The sequence below is a fragment of the Polypterus senegalus genome, chromosome 7, assembly GCF_016835505.1.
Source record: "Polypterus senegalus isolate Bchr_013 chromosome 7, ASM1683550v1, whole genome shotgun sequence".
Lineage (NCBI taxonomy): Eukaryota > Metazoa > Chordata > Cladistia > Polypteriformes > Polypteridae > Polypterus > Polypterus senegalus.
In genome coordinates this window covers 119274378-119289915 of record NC_053160.1, presented here as the reverse complement: position 1 = coordinate 119289915, position 15538 = coordinate 119274378, and the positions used below count along the sequence as shown (strand labels likewise).

The following is a 15538-nucleotide window of genomic DNA, read 5'->3' as shown; positions in this document are numbered from 1 at the left end:
GCAGTAAGGAGACTGTGGAAGATTGTGGGTTTGCTTCCCAGTTCCTCCCTGTGTGGATAGTCCTTTGAGTACTGAGAAAAGCGTTATATAAATGTAATTAATTATTATTATTTTTCAAGCAAGCAGGCATCGAAACCACAGATAGCATGTTAACTCTATGTTGGCTGAGGTAGTTAGGTGAACATTGCTTCCATTCAAAGCAGTGTTTAAAATTTTTACTTTAATGCTGTTATAGTAATAAAAGGGAAATCAGAAATGTGGTACTCTGTAAAAATAGTAAAATTCAGATTTTACAAATGCTTAGTGATTAAATCCCAGTTAACTTATCTCACATTTTATCTAATATCAGAGAAATTTATAAATCTCCACTTATTACTAACTAGAAAATCTATAATTAAACATTGGTGTGTAAATGTAAATTTGGTTTACTTTTTTCTCTAATCCCTTTCTTAAATGGTAATATTTTAACACTAAGGCACCTTTCAGTATGCATTTTGATTGGTTAAATTTTTTTTTGTTTACATTATTGTTAGAATAGCTAAATTTTAAAGTATATATTACACTTATCCCTGTAATTTTAAAGCAGCTTGGTAACTGTAAAGACAGCACCTTCTCTGATTTCACATGTTAGGCTCTTGCCACAGTGAAGATACATATTAAATTTGTCATTGTCTGCAACTTTCACTGTTATCAAGAATTCACACAGCTGCTTGATGAGTGAGTCTACATGTCTACAGTGCAACCAATATCTTCTAGACCAAGAATGTAACCATCTTGCCTGTACAGCAGCAGTTAACTACTTTGAAAGACCATCAGCTGTATGTCTGGCTGAAAAATTTTATGTCTGTGGTACTAGCCTTTTCTTCTTTTAGTCTTCCTTTATGTGATGGCACATTGTTGTGATATGGTGCTTGGTGTAAGAAGAAACTACCCCCTTCCTGGATAAGTATTGATTAATGCTCTCTTTCTTTTCTGCATCTCTGCTATTGGCAGAGAAATTCTTCTTTCAGTACTTAATCTCATTCTCTGAAAGACTTGCTCATCACCTGTTCTCTGCATTCAGATCTCTCTTAACTCCTGCTGTTCCAAAACCTTTATCTTTCTCTCCTAGCGATTTAGCTTTTTAATTCTCATCCAAAGTCACAATTATCAAAAACAGTTCAAGACCCCGAAAATATCCTCTAACACTCCTGTTTCCTTCTTCTTTACCATAGATGACTCTGTAAATGACATCTGCCTTTGAAAAATATCATCCCATCTTCCTTCTGCCATTCTTGTCCAAGACACTAGAATGTATAGTCTATAAACAACTTTTTTCATTTCTCTCTGACAACAATCTGCTAGATCCACTTCTATCTGGATTGTGCAAGGCACACTGTACTGAGACTGCACTGCTTTTAGTCACTAATGGACTTAGATCTGCTTGAGCTAATTGTCTCTCCTCTGTTGTTTTCCTTCTTGACCTTTCATCAGCCTTCAGTATGGTTAACCATGCTCTGCTTATCTCTTCCCTTAATAAAATTTGAATTGGTGGTTCTGGTATGGACTGGTTCAAGTCCTACCTTTCAGACTAATCCTTTTGTGTCTCCTACTCTTCCCCACTTCTCTTTTCTCTGGAGATCCATTCCTTAGACAATGTAATTTCTTTTCATGGCTTCTCCTGCCACCTTTATGCTGATGACGCATAGATCGTCCTCCCATTTCCCACTTGCAGACATTAGTATATTAGAACAATTTGGACGAGATCAGGCCATTCAGCCCAACAAAGCTTGCCAGTTCTATCCACTTAATTATTCTAAAAAACCATTATGTTTAATTTTAAAAGTCCATAAATTCCTAAAGTCTACCACACAACTTGGTAGCTTATTCCATGTGTCTGTGGTTCTTTGTGTAAAGAAAAGCTTCCTAATGTTTGTGCAAAATTTACCTTTAACAAGTTTCGAACTGTGTCCCCATGTTCTTGATAAACGCATTTTAAAATAAAAGTCCTGATCTACTGCACTGCACTGTCCTTTTTGTAGCCTGGTGACCAAAACTGTACACAGTATTCTAGTTGAGGCTTCATCAGTTCGTTATTAAGAGTGAACATAAACTCCTTAGACTTGTACTCTACACACTGTGCTATATAACCTAACATTCTGTTAGCCTTCTTAATGGCTTCTGAACACTGTCTGGCAGTTGATAGTGTTGAGTCCATTACGACTCCTAAGTCCTTCTCTTAAGGTGTACTTTTGATTTTCAGACATCTTATTGTGTATTGAGAGTCTATAGCTGCAGGTGGAAGCTGCAGTCGCTGTACTTTGCATACAAGAGCCAGATCGAATATTATTTACTTATTTACCTTTATTTATTTACTTACTTCCTTCAGCGTAAAGTCACAAGTAGACTACAGAGCTTCCCGTGTACATATACAAAGTACAGTGACGGTAAAAGTGCGACATGCATTCTTTCTCCGATGTAGAGCCATCGTTATCATCTCAGTTCACCTCTGTTATAGCACATCTTTATGTGAAAACAGCAGTGTCAGATGTGGGACCATGAACGTGACTGAGAGAATAAAACTGAGTAAAAAAAAAAAACAAACCTAACCATTATAAGTATAATACATTTACACTGGCTGTTACAGGCTGAAATCAAATGTATGTTTTTATTCTAAAATAGTAAGAATAAGAGCAGCTCACTTCTCAAAACGGACTCATCTGGGGTCAAACCCCTGAAGTCTTGATTACCAGTCAACAGTTGATACCGTTGTGCCACCAAAGCGGTCATAGCAAATGCGTGTCAATGTCGCACCCTTACGCAGGTTCTTTTTCTGCAGTTATCATGAATAGAGGCACAGTTGTTCTGTTATATTTGCACCTTTTGTGAAAGTGTTTACAGTATTTGATATTTGGAATTCAGGCTGTGTTTTTAGACTTGTTAAACTGTGCCTGTTTGGACAATGTGGTAAGTAAAATGAAACTAACAAAATGTGACAAAAACTAAAGTTTAATTGCTAAAAAAATAAAAGTAAATAAAAATGGAAAACAGAATGAAAACCTAAATAAAAACTAAAAAAAATCTTAAAACCACTGTAATAAACTAAAACACAACAAAATCAGTTGTAAGGATAAAACCATAGCAGATGTTTTTAATTGGTAAATCAAGACTGAATTGTTAGTTATGCTACTGTTTAGTTTTTTAATATAATTAAACACCTTCACATTTATGAAGTAAAGCTACAGAACTGTACAAGAAATTAATAAGGATTTTAGTGCTCCTTTCTTTGTGGGGAAGGTTCTAATGCCTCATACACGAAAGGAGGGTTTAAGAATTGCTTAAATTAAAAATGAAGTTTCAGTACCATTAAACCTATGGGTGGAGAGATGTCCGCCTCTATGTACACCTTGACCAGTGCTGTCCTAGTTGCAGATTGCAGATTGAAGTTCCAAATAATAAAAAAAATTAGTTTTGAAGTGGAGAAACAAAATGTGGTCTGATTTCCGTGATAAAGTTTACTTCCTGCCTGTATCCCAAAAGCAGAAATTAACTTATAAAAATCTTATATAATGCAACCCTAAATCACAAATTGCAAGTTCCTTCAATTGTTCAAAAAATTAAAATCATAAATAAAATATGTCTTCACACTCACACACGACCAACTCACATACCATGATTATTTACAGTACATGTAGCAGGACACTGTAAAGGTTTACTGCCCATCTCTCTGCTCCCAAACCTTACAATTTTGGTGAAGAAAATGTTCAAACCTTTCCACACACTTCACCAGCACAGAGTGATTTGTTGTGAACCTTTGCAAAAAAAAAAAAACAGCCCTGTTTTGAATGCAGCATAAACAGAATAGCACGACAGTCCCAAACATCTCTTCCATAATCAATTTTCCTGTTTCTCTTGTACATTATCAAAGCAGTATACTCCCAAGAAGATGAAGGACAGAAGAATTTATTTTGCAACTCTTGACTTTGATTTGTTTTAGATTATATTGTGTAATTTCTTTTGGTCCTAGAAAAAATTTTTACCAAACCACAACCCCCCACCCAACCCCCCCAGATGTGCTAGACAGTGACATCTGTATTTTGTCTAAAACTGTGACTAGATTTTATATAAAACATTTTTATAAAATCAATATGCTGAAAATGTGTTTGGAAATAGAAAAAAAGCAACATAATTATAATTCACAAAAAATATAACTCTTTTCCTCTGGGCTCAAACCTATTAGTCTTTCTATATCTGTATGCTTGTATGTAGTGTAATAATAAAAATAGTTGTAATGGAATGAATTAAAATCACTCCTGAGAATTACATTTCCTGGTATGAGACATAAGTGGATATGTGTGCTTGTCAGTTTCACATTTTGAGTAATCAGCTGCCGCCAAATTTCCAACTTTTGAGTAACATCTCATATGCTAATAATTTCCTTTAAACAAGGTGTTTTTTTCTTGTTTTACAGTAAAAATGTATCTGTATTCAAAAGTCCATTTCAATGCAGTGAGGAGGAAGCTTCTTTAATTGTACACACGGTAAGTTTATGTCATACCAAACCCCTTTCTTTATTAGTTTTGTAGATTTGAGATTTCTTTCATTTATTAGCATTCCTCCACCTCAAAGTCACAATTTCAAGCATTTGGCTAGATTATTTGTTTCAAGGTTACTTTTTTCCCCATACACACTACAAATGAGCCTCTGTCACAGATTAATTAAATGTATTCAGTACTACAAAAAACACCTTACAGACTGTAACATATCAATTTTTTTGACACTTTTAAATCAGTTAGTCAATACTTTAAAGTTTTGAAACTTGATTCTTTAATATTTTCTAAACACATTGTTTCTCATAAAGCAAGTAACAATTACAGTAAATAAATTTCAAGTATTTGAATAACATTTGAGGACAACATTGAGGTTGGAAACATGTCAAAAATAAAAATTAAAAACATAAATCTGTCGTTTGTGGTGAGAATCTTTTTATTCATTTTCTAAAGTTATTTAATGAAAAACATAACAATTGTACAGCAGCAGACTTAATTTGTTAAAAACATTTCTGTTCAGAATGTTTGTATTTACATTCTTCTGTAGGTTTCATTAAATAGGAAATTATCTTTATCCTGTCTTCTGCAAAATGTTTTTCTTTTTAAATTATTTTTGCTTGATAATACTTGATTTATAAAGCCTTGTCCTATAGACACGATTATACTCATTTTAAGGGCATTGATTCTTCTCAGTCTTGCATTTTTAACTGAGATATATAGGACATAATACCACCGTAAACTACTGTAAATGCAGTTACTGCCTGTGTATGAATTACACAGTGAGAAAGAGAAAACATAGATGAGAAACCAGAAAGCAAGATGAACAAAGGTAACTGTCAAAGTCTTCACAAAAACTTTAGTTCCTCATCAGGCATTGTGTAAATATTATCAGTTTTTTTAGAACCCTCAGATTTAAAAAAAATATTTACATAGTACAGTATCAGAGCCACTTGGCTACCAGGTAGTCTCCAGAGAAAGCCACTACTAAGTTTGGCTTCCAGAATGGGTCCATGTATCCCTGTTCTTAGAGTAGTTTGATTAATTTCAGAAAGAACCACATCTGTCTCTTTCCCCTTAGGTCAGTTTGCAGAGCATGGCCTGATTTGAAACATAAGGCTCTAAAGAACTACAAGACTCAAAAACACCTCAAACGTTTTCAAGTCCTAGCAGGAGACATTCGGAAGCGAGAATAAATAATATTGCACTGGCATTCACCAAGTGAAAAACAGCAGTAGTTTTTAAATGAAAGAACTAGCAATCAAGACATTGTCTAGAATACGAAACAATGTTTCAGTGCCAGGAAATTAAACTGATCATTCATCAAACCAAATAATAAACCCCAAAATCGAAGTAGAAAAACACCCTAAATTTGTTTTAGTTGTAAACTCAGATAATCTAGAAGTGCACAGTGCCAACCTTTATACCATCACAGTGTTGACATCACAGACACTTCCAGTGACTTTCTTTAGCAGCGTTGTAATGACCACTCCATGGCAGCAACTGCAACTGTGTTGGAAAAAGATGCAAAAATATAACTATATACATTTTATATAGTTTTATGCAAAACCATTATAAGAATTGAATTCTACATATTACAAAATCTAGATTAGACACAATACATGTCAGAAAACATAACAAAAAAGCCAATTATTTGAGAACAGTGTTTTAAGTGATGTAACTTCATGGGCAGGTATAGCCTCTGCCAGGAATAGTTTTTCTGGTTTCTAAATGTCACCAAGCAATCACAGTGGATTGATTGTTTGATATGAAGGAGAGACAACCAGATTTTTGGATCTTAGCAAAAGGCAGGTAAACAGACATGAAGTGCTTCAGACTGGAGATAATGAAAGGCACATGTACAAGTGTACACATGAATCAGTTACTTTTATATCATAAATAAATTCAAATTAGAAATGGGTATTTACATTTGTTACCTTATACTTTTGTCATTAATTTGTATAAGGTAAGCAGGTAGGCACATTCAGCTTTAATGTTTCTGACCTGATTTACTGTGTAATGTGCATGTTTTTAAACTAAATTTGCATATAGATCTCATTGTTTCCATATAATTTGTGTGAAATATATGGGTAAAATGTGAACCAATGAAAGCTCATTATTCATTGAGTTAGCATTTGTCTGTAAGAAAACATCTTACGTAAAATTAAAACTTTCCTTGAAACTGATATTTTCTTGCTATTTAAACTCTTTTTTCCTTGTGGCAAAGGGGCTATATAGGTGCCTGACCCAACACAGGCCCACACCGGAGGCACATTAAAATAAACAAAAAAGACTTTTATTTTTCTTCACTTCTGGGACACGTCTACCCTTTGTTGCACAGGTACAACACAGTCCCAAAACAAACCCCCCAAAAGAAAGTCACCACAACACACACTTCTTCCTCCTCCACTACTTCTCCCAGGCAGCTTCGTCCTTCTTCTCCCGACTCTGGCGCCTAGAGTAGTGGCTGCAGGCTCCTTTTATAGCACCCCCGGAAGTGCTTCAGATGCTCATTGACCTACTTCAGACTGAACTTCCGGTTGTGGCTGCAGTCCATTTCACATGGGCTTGTTAAGCCATGCAGCTCCCCCTGGTGGTGGCCGTGGAGCCCAACAGGGATGAACTCCAATGTTCCAACATTGTGGCCCTGATGCAACCCAAGAGGGTTGCCACCATGTGTTCTGGAGAACGTAGGGTGTAGCCCATGGGTGTTCCCCCAGATCCAGTGACAAAGGGGCGTCCCGGCCGGGTTCCACCACATGCATTTGTGGAAGGCAGGAAAAAACATTTACAGGTATATAAAGATCCTAGGAAAAATATTTACTTTTAAAAACATATTTAAACATTTACTGTTGCATGTTTGTATTTTTGTATTAAAATTTGCCTTATAAGACAATAAAAATTGTCTAACCCAAAGTTGAGAATTTTAATAGAACAATATTTTCAAACTACTTAATTTAATTTAAGGTGGCTAGAGGTTAAGGTCTATCAAGGCAGCACTGAACAGAAAAAAGGGCCCAGCTCTGGACAGGCACTACTCACCCATAAAGATGTCATTATTTGCTGCGTCATAGTATTTTACCTTTTTTAACATTTTTTTCTCTGTATAATGAGGCATACCCTAATAATGTTGTTTTCCACACAAAGAATTATAGATTTGAGGCACACATTACTATACACTCTACTTGACAGCAGTACCTTTCGGACTTTTAGAGCTTTAAATGTCAACAGTATCCTGGAAAAAAAGAAAAAAAAATCGATGGATGAAAAATTTGAAGATATGCTGGCTTGGAAGGTTTCTTCTCATTATAACATAGGCAATGAGCCAACAATTTCTTATAGCAGGACATATGTAAATCCAAGACAAGTATTGCTTTTATTCTTCCCTCCTTAGTACCTAAGCTTACCCCTCTGTAATGAGCCATTTGTCCAAATTTAGTTTTGGTCTTTAATTGTGTTATAGTTCATACTCCTGTTTTAGATTACCTGCTCAATTCCCAATATTAGATTAATTTTGGTTTTATATAAATGAGCATTCATTTAACCTCATATCTGCCCTGTTTGTAGAAAGTACTGTATAAAACTTTGTAGTTGACATTACAAAATTTTATCTTTTCTTTCAGAACTACAGTTTTCTCCTGCATCCCTAAAGCTGATGTCACATTATGCAACTTTTTGTTGTTCAGCATGTCAGATTTGCTGACCGCAGTTGCTGATCTTGTCTCACAATAGAACATTGTAGCCCATGTCACATTTTCAACCATGCAGCAACCTACCAGAGCAGTCATGCTCACTCCTTTTTCTGACAACTAATAGCTTGCTGCCTGACGAGGCTGGTGCTATAAAAAGGATTGAGAGCTGCAGTGAGTGTAGCAGATATCTAAGTTCTTTTTTGTTTTTTCCATTTTGTCAAGGTGCATAAAACTGAAGATGTCAGATAGACAAGCCTCTCTTCTGCTTGAGAGGCCCACAATCCATGGTCTTAAAACATGCATGACAGGTTAATTGGTAATAATTAATTGACCACATGTGAGTGGTGGTATGTGTATGAGTGGCCACTGAAATTTACTGCCAGGAGACGCTCCAGCCCCACCAGAATGTTATATCATTTTCCTTTCTAGGATGGCACAATAATTACAGTTGCCATCTTAGAACTTCTAAGTTTTATCCCCAGCCCTAGCTTGTCTGTGAGGAGTTTTTACATTCTCCACATTACTGCTTTTTTTCTCTGATTAAATACAAATAACCAAGTATCATAACAAAAATTGTTAGATTTTGTTCATGTGTAAATATGTTATTTTTGCCTTTTTCCTAGAGCAAAGAGCATGAGGAAGCAGATTCTATTTCTGAAGAAGGTAGGTTATAACACCTGTGTGCACCATGAAAATCTTATGGGCTGGGGGAGTCAAAAAATAACAAACTGTCTTCAAACTCCAGCAGTTTTAAGTTTATTGAACTTTTTTTTACTTTTTGCTATAAAATATTGTAGTATCCATCCATCCATCCATTTTCCAACCCGCTATATCCTAACTACAGGGTCACGGGGGGTCTGCTGGAGTCAATCAAACCAACACAGGGCACAAGGCAGGAGACAAACCCTGGACAGGGTGCCAGCCCACCGCAGGGCGCACACACACACACACACAATTTAGAATCACCAATGCACCTAACTTTCATGTCTTTAGACTGTGGGAGGAAACCAGAGTACATGGAGGTAACCCATGCAGACACGAGGAGAACATGCAAACTCCATGCAGGGAGGACCCAGGAAGCAAACCCGGGTCTCCCAACTATGATGCAGCAGCGCTACCCACTGCGCCACCGTGCCGCCCTGTAAAATAGTACATGTTATTAAAAACATATACTATCTGTGAAACTGGAAAAAAATTGGTTGTGGTGATTTTATTAGAATTTGTTCATTTTTTTTAAGATGTGCAGAGACTTGGTGTGTTCATGGGCAGTATTTTTTAAATGTCCATTTTATTTAATCTATCCTGTTTACCATCCTCTCTCTTATTGTCTTTCCTCTCGCAAATAATTTTCATTACTCTTTTCTTCATGTAGCTCTAGTAAACCCTGCTACTCATCCTACCTCATTCATGTCTTTGCTACGTTTGTCTCTGTACAAGGGTGCTAAGTTTTAAGAACAATTCAGAACATTTTTCTTTCGTCTTTATCTCCAATATATGACTCAGTTCAGATTGATATTTTACATAACACGATGCTCTCCACTTTACTGGACTCCATTCTGAAACCTCTCCAACAGATGTCTCATACTCAGAAAGGCTTCCTTTATGCAATTTCTGTTAAAAACCCTAAAATGCACATTTTACCACTAACACCTGATTTTTTTAAGTAGTGAGATTTTTATAGAGATCATTCTGCTAAAATTACTTTAACTAACATTGTCTTGCTGCTTCTCAAGTTGTTTCCCTTTGCTCTGTTCTCATCAATCCTAGTTTCTCATCAGCTTTTGACAGTGTGCAAAACACCCAGTGGTAATCAGAAGGTCACATACACATACTGTACATCTTAATCTGATGATGTGGAATATTCAGTTTGCTATGTAAAAAGTTGTCATTTATGATAGGAATGTCTTAACTAGACTAATCATAGCATACACAAATGCGCAATCTGCAAATAGAAGCCATGCCATCTTGAGCTTCTTACCAGAATCATGCAGAACATCCAACACAGAGTGCAAGACAACAGAGTGTGCCAACTGAGTTGCTGTGGTGGTGGTGATGCTTGTCTCAACAGCTTTGAAACATTTGTCTGAAATTTGTTTGCAACATTTTCATTGTTTTATTTGATTTTTTTTTAGGTAAATCAGAATATATGATTAGAGAACATTCTTTTCTTTCTTGTTTTTTCTTTTATTTCTTTGGAGCAGAGGTAGGCTAAATGAAGCATTGTTAACACCAACCTACCACAGAGCATCACTGCTGCTTTCATGATTTAAGAACACAGAAGGCAGAAACACCACATTTTAAGGGTAGAGCAAACTAAAATGAAAGGAAACTCCCTAACATGGACCTTCTTATAAATAAATGCACATTTAAGGCTAGCCCAGTATTGTGCAATTGGAGGTTTATGACACCATAGCAAGTTTTTTAAATGCATTCTTGGGGAACCACCCACAATTTTTTATTTTGAGCCTTTCATGGGGTCCAAAGGACTAATCAGGAGATCTCTGATTCCCCAGGAACCTCCCACATTTTGCACTTGCACCTGTAATTTTTATTTTTATAAAAAACTAAAGCTTTTTCCCCCAAATATATCCATTCAAAATCATGCTATGTTTTATTTAGTCCTGAAAAACTAAAGAATATTCAGTTATTTGTTTTATTCTTCTACTTTCCACTCATGGTATGCAAACAAAATAAATTGTTTGAGTTTGTGTAGTAATATCATGTCATATCATATATCATATCATATCATATGGTATTTATATTATTCTGTGTTAAATTACACTACCTGAGTTTGAGCAGTTTAGAAAGTAAATGGAGACAAATATACATTCACTTCAAAATAGTTTGCAATAATATCTTTATATATAATAGCAAAATACCCACGCTTCGCAGCGGCAAAGTACTGCCTTAAAAGTTTTATTAAGAAGAAATTTAAATCTTTTTAAACTGATTGAAAATATACCAATAATTATTTGTTAAGGATCTCTTTGTATACCACATTGTGAGTTCCGCCCTCCGGTTGTAATATGACCAAGCTGTGTGCTGAGCTTACTCTTAAGCATGCAACGTACAGTTGGCCATGTGAACAGTAATCTTGTTTCAAATCTCACAGCCTGGATTGCTGCTGTCATAATCGGTTTGAGTTTCATGGTTTGTTTCAATTACGACAGTATTTGTAGGACTTGTGTTGAAGAGACATTCGGCATCTGTCAAGCGCTGCAAGTGTACAACCAGTTTCATCGATAACTTCACATCCAGCTTTTGAGAGTTTAAACATTCATAAACATCAAAGTGTTCACTACTGAAATTGTCACCTGTGAATCTAAGATGTTGATAAAATATTTGGCCATTTCGGTACACTTGAAAGCGACAACCGAACAATTCAGCGGCAGCCATCAACTCACATGCAGATGCATAGGTGAAGGGCTTAAGCATTTCATTCTTATAGTGCTCCTGTGTAGTATAATTATCTCCTGTACCGTCATTAGTCCACACCTTGAACCTGCCCCAGTCATTCAATACATAAGACACAATGTTCCTCCAGATATCAAGAGTGAGCCTGATATGGCCGAGCAATATGTAACAAAGAGAATGGAAAAGGTAGGTGCCATCTCCGGGCATGGAAACCACTCGGTAAGTGACAGTTCTTTGATCGATGGTGATTACCTCGATAGACATGTTAATGCGGGTACGGTTGGAATGATAAAGGAAATAGGTACCTGAACAATGTAAAGTAAGTCTAAAATACCTACACAATAACTATAATCGTAATAAATGAACAATAAAACAGCGGAGAAGCCGTGGATTAAATAAAAAGGCTGTAGTTATCAGCAGGGAGACGTGAATCCCGTGGCGAAGTAAGGAAGGGAATGTAGAGACTGGAGCGACGGATGGCCTTATATAGTCAGGCAGCGAACAACGTGGGAGGCGTTTGGATGGGGGACCCAACGCCGCCTCACACGGTGACCGAGCTGCAGGCTATGGACGTATATATGTACGTAAGTACGATTCAGTTAGCGTTGGGAACCTGCGTATCAAATTTCTTGAAGATGGGCCCATAAGTAACAAAGACTTTTGAAAAGTTCAATATGGCGGCCGATAGTGGCATCGTACCACCAAAGTAAGTACCAAATTTCAGCCTTCTACCTACACGGAAAGTTTGAGAATTAGTGACGTTGGAAAGTTCAATATGGTGGCTAAAAGTGACATCATACCACCGAAATAAGTACGTACATTGGTTTTGGTTAGCGCAGGGAAGCCGCCTACCAAATTTCGTGAAGATGGGGCCATAAATAATAAAGTTCAACATGGAGAACGTTGTTGACCGTTATGACTGTTATGCGTAGAATTTCGAAATGAAACCTGCTTAATTTTTGTAAGTAAGCTGTAACGAATGAGCCTGCCAAATTTCAGCCTTCTACCTACACGGGAAGTTGGAGAATTAGTGACATTGGAAACTTCAATATGGCAGCCGACAGTGACATCATACCCGTGAAATAAGTCGGTTTTGGTTAGCGCAGGGAAGCCACCGACCAAACTTCGTGAAGATGGGCTCAGCCTTCTACCTACACGGGAAATTGGAAAATTAGTGACGTTGGAAAGTTCAATATGGCGGCCGACAGTGGCTGCATACCATCGAAATAAGTACGTACATCGGTTTAGGTTAGCGCAGGGAAGCCGCCTACCAAATTTCGTGAAGATGGGGCCATAAATAAGAAAGTTCAACATGGCGGACGTTGTCGACCGTTATCGACCGTTATGACCATTACGTGTAGAATTTCGAAATGAAACCTGCTTAACTTTTGTAAGTAAGCTGTAAGGAATAAGCCTGCCAAATTTGAGCCTTCTACCTACATGGGAAGTTGGAGAATTAGTGATGAGTCAGTCAGTCAGTGAGGGCTTTGCCTTTTATTAGTATAAATTGACTAAGTCGCCCGACCATGAAATACGCATGACAGAGCCCCGCCTGCCAACTCTAACCCTCCTCCTGCGTCATGGGATACGCACGACAGAGCCCTGCCCGCCAACTCTAACCCTCCTCCCGCGTCCACCCTCGCTCTTAAGGCATGCGCACTGCCTGTTCATGTGCCCGCATGCAACACCTCACCAAATACAGCCTCAGTCGCTTTCGTCTCTGCTACAGTCCACATGCACCTCTGAGCCACGTTGACTTTTAATTGTTCTTTTCGGTTCCGGCTGCTTTTCTATATATATAATCGACCAAGTCACCCGACCATCGGGTACACACAACAGAGCCCTGCCCGCCAACTCTAACCCTCCTCCCACGTCATGGGGTACACACGACAGAGCCCCGCCCACCAACTCTAACCCTCCTCCCACGTCCACCCTCGCTCTCGAGGCATGCGCACTGCCTGCTCATGTGCCCGCCCCCAACACCTCACCAAACACATGTTTACATGCTGCATACAGCGATTGCCATCCGCGACAAACATGCTTCTTCTTAGATGGTCCTGCAGGTAGATGCGTATGTTAAAACAGAGGGCGCGTGTCTCAACTGTCTCAGATTAGATCAACAAGATTTGCGTGTGGAACAATACAAAGGACTGTCAGACGCACTGCAAGCAAACACTGAAAAAAACAATGTACGTGTAGACAAAATGATCATATTTTCCGTCCACATTTCCAGGAAATCCAAGATACATGCAACAAAACTATCAGGATGCCATGGCCATAGTACGTAAATTCGGACAGCCTCATTTATTTATCACTTTCACATGTAATCCTGCTTGGCCAGAAATTCTACATGCACTGTCAGATACCCAAAGACCGGAGCACAGATCTGATATTGTAGTATGAGTCTTTTGGATTAAGCTGCAGGAATTACTTAGAGACATTCTACAACAACATCTTTTTGAGGTTATTGATTATATTTACGTAATCGAATTTCAGAAGCGCGGCCTTCCTCATACCCACATGCTGTTTACTCTTCACAATAATTCTAACAACCAGTCTTCAGCCACAGTCAGTTGTACGTGGCTTTTTCTAGGGTTAGATCTTTCGACTCATTATCTGTCGTCACTACCAAAACACCTATTCACAACTTTCAAGAAGTATTTATTTCTTCTTGATTTCTGAATTTCTTTCTCACCGTTTTTTGTTCCTGTTCTTACACTACTGTATGCTACGGCAGGCTTCGGCTAGTTTTTTTTAATTCTAAAAACACAAACACATTCCTGAGGTGGTACTTTGCAGCAGTGGAGCTATTGAAGAAAGTTCCAACAAACTGGGAGTCCATAACAAACCATTAATTTTCTGTGTTCTCTTCTAAATATGTCACCATCTAACTACCTAGGTATTTGTTAGTAATTTTCCAACAATAATGTTAATAACACGTGTCTTCTTTCTTTTACAGTGAACAAATGGTTCTTTCTTCCAAAGTGATTGATTATATATGCATTCTGAATGGAATCAATTTATCTATCCAAAGGAATCGGAGAGTGTAAGGCACTTCACATAAACCTGCAAGTTTAGTTGTGGTTCAGACTTTAGCAACAAAAGACCTATGTAAAAAGACTCAATGTTTTTATAATTTATGCTGTTTAATTTATATCTTTCAGAAATATCACATTTAGATATTTTGTATCTTGGCAAAATAAAAGAAAATCTGATTTCACAAGCTTTAATTTATATAGTGGATGTGTCAGGTTTATACAATTTTCAAGTGCTTTTAAAACTGAGTATCAATAAGAAAACAGAAAAAGACATTGTTTCATATTTGAGAATGAATATTCTAAACAAAAATATGCTCCATATATACTTAATGTTTTTCTTTAAAAACAATTGCATTTATTTCTATCTACTGCTGTGATTTCAACACTATACAAATGCAACTGTGCCTTTTAAAATGATATCAGTCTAAATGATTTCTTTTTTTGCATTTAGAAAATTCATATACTTGACAGCAGAAAATTATAATAAATGGAAGTATTTTTTCATTGTTTCTTCATGCATACTGTATATTGACACTGGAAGATTTGCAAAGCAAAAAATCCAGTATTTCATATTATTTTAATGTGAAATACTCTGAATATGATTTTAAAGCAAGTGCTGGTAGTTCTAAACTTTCATAGTTTCATTTTATAAATGATTTAATGCCTAAGTGAAATTTCAGCTGTAGTCATTAGTAATACAGTAGACTCGCCACTCCCTCGCAGCCAAAGAAGTTTAAGGGTCTGTTGCCATATGTATATTTTCTTTGTAAGTTTAATCTACAGTTGAATGGTATGTCACTACAGCAAGCAAAAGGTGAAATTGTTCAGTTTAATTACATATTCAACTTATCAACTTCTAAAAAACTGG

At 36.9% G+C, this 15538-nt stretch overlaps 1 protein-coding gene across 1 annotated transcript in view; it reads left to right on the top strand.

The window, feature by feature from the left end:
- The window catches only part of ppa2 (inorganic pyrophosphatase 2), a 176919-nt gene extending 162053 nt beyond the window's left edge, over nucleotides 1-14866 (top strand). The window contains exons 9-11 of the mRNA XM_039759191.1: nucleotides 4451-4520; nucleotides 8842-8881; nucleotides 14592-14866. Of these exons, the coding sequence (XP_039615125.1) occupies nucleotides 4451-4520; nucleotides 8842-8881; nucleotides 14592-14620 (139 nt within the window). The 3' untranslated portion in view covers nucleotides 14621-14866. The remainder of the gene's footprint in view (nucleotides 1-4450; nucleotides 4521-8841; nucleotides 8882-14591) is intronic.
- The last annotated feature ends 672 nt before the right edge of the window (nucleotides 14867-15538 follow it).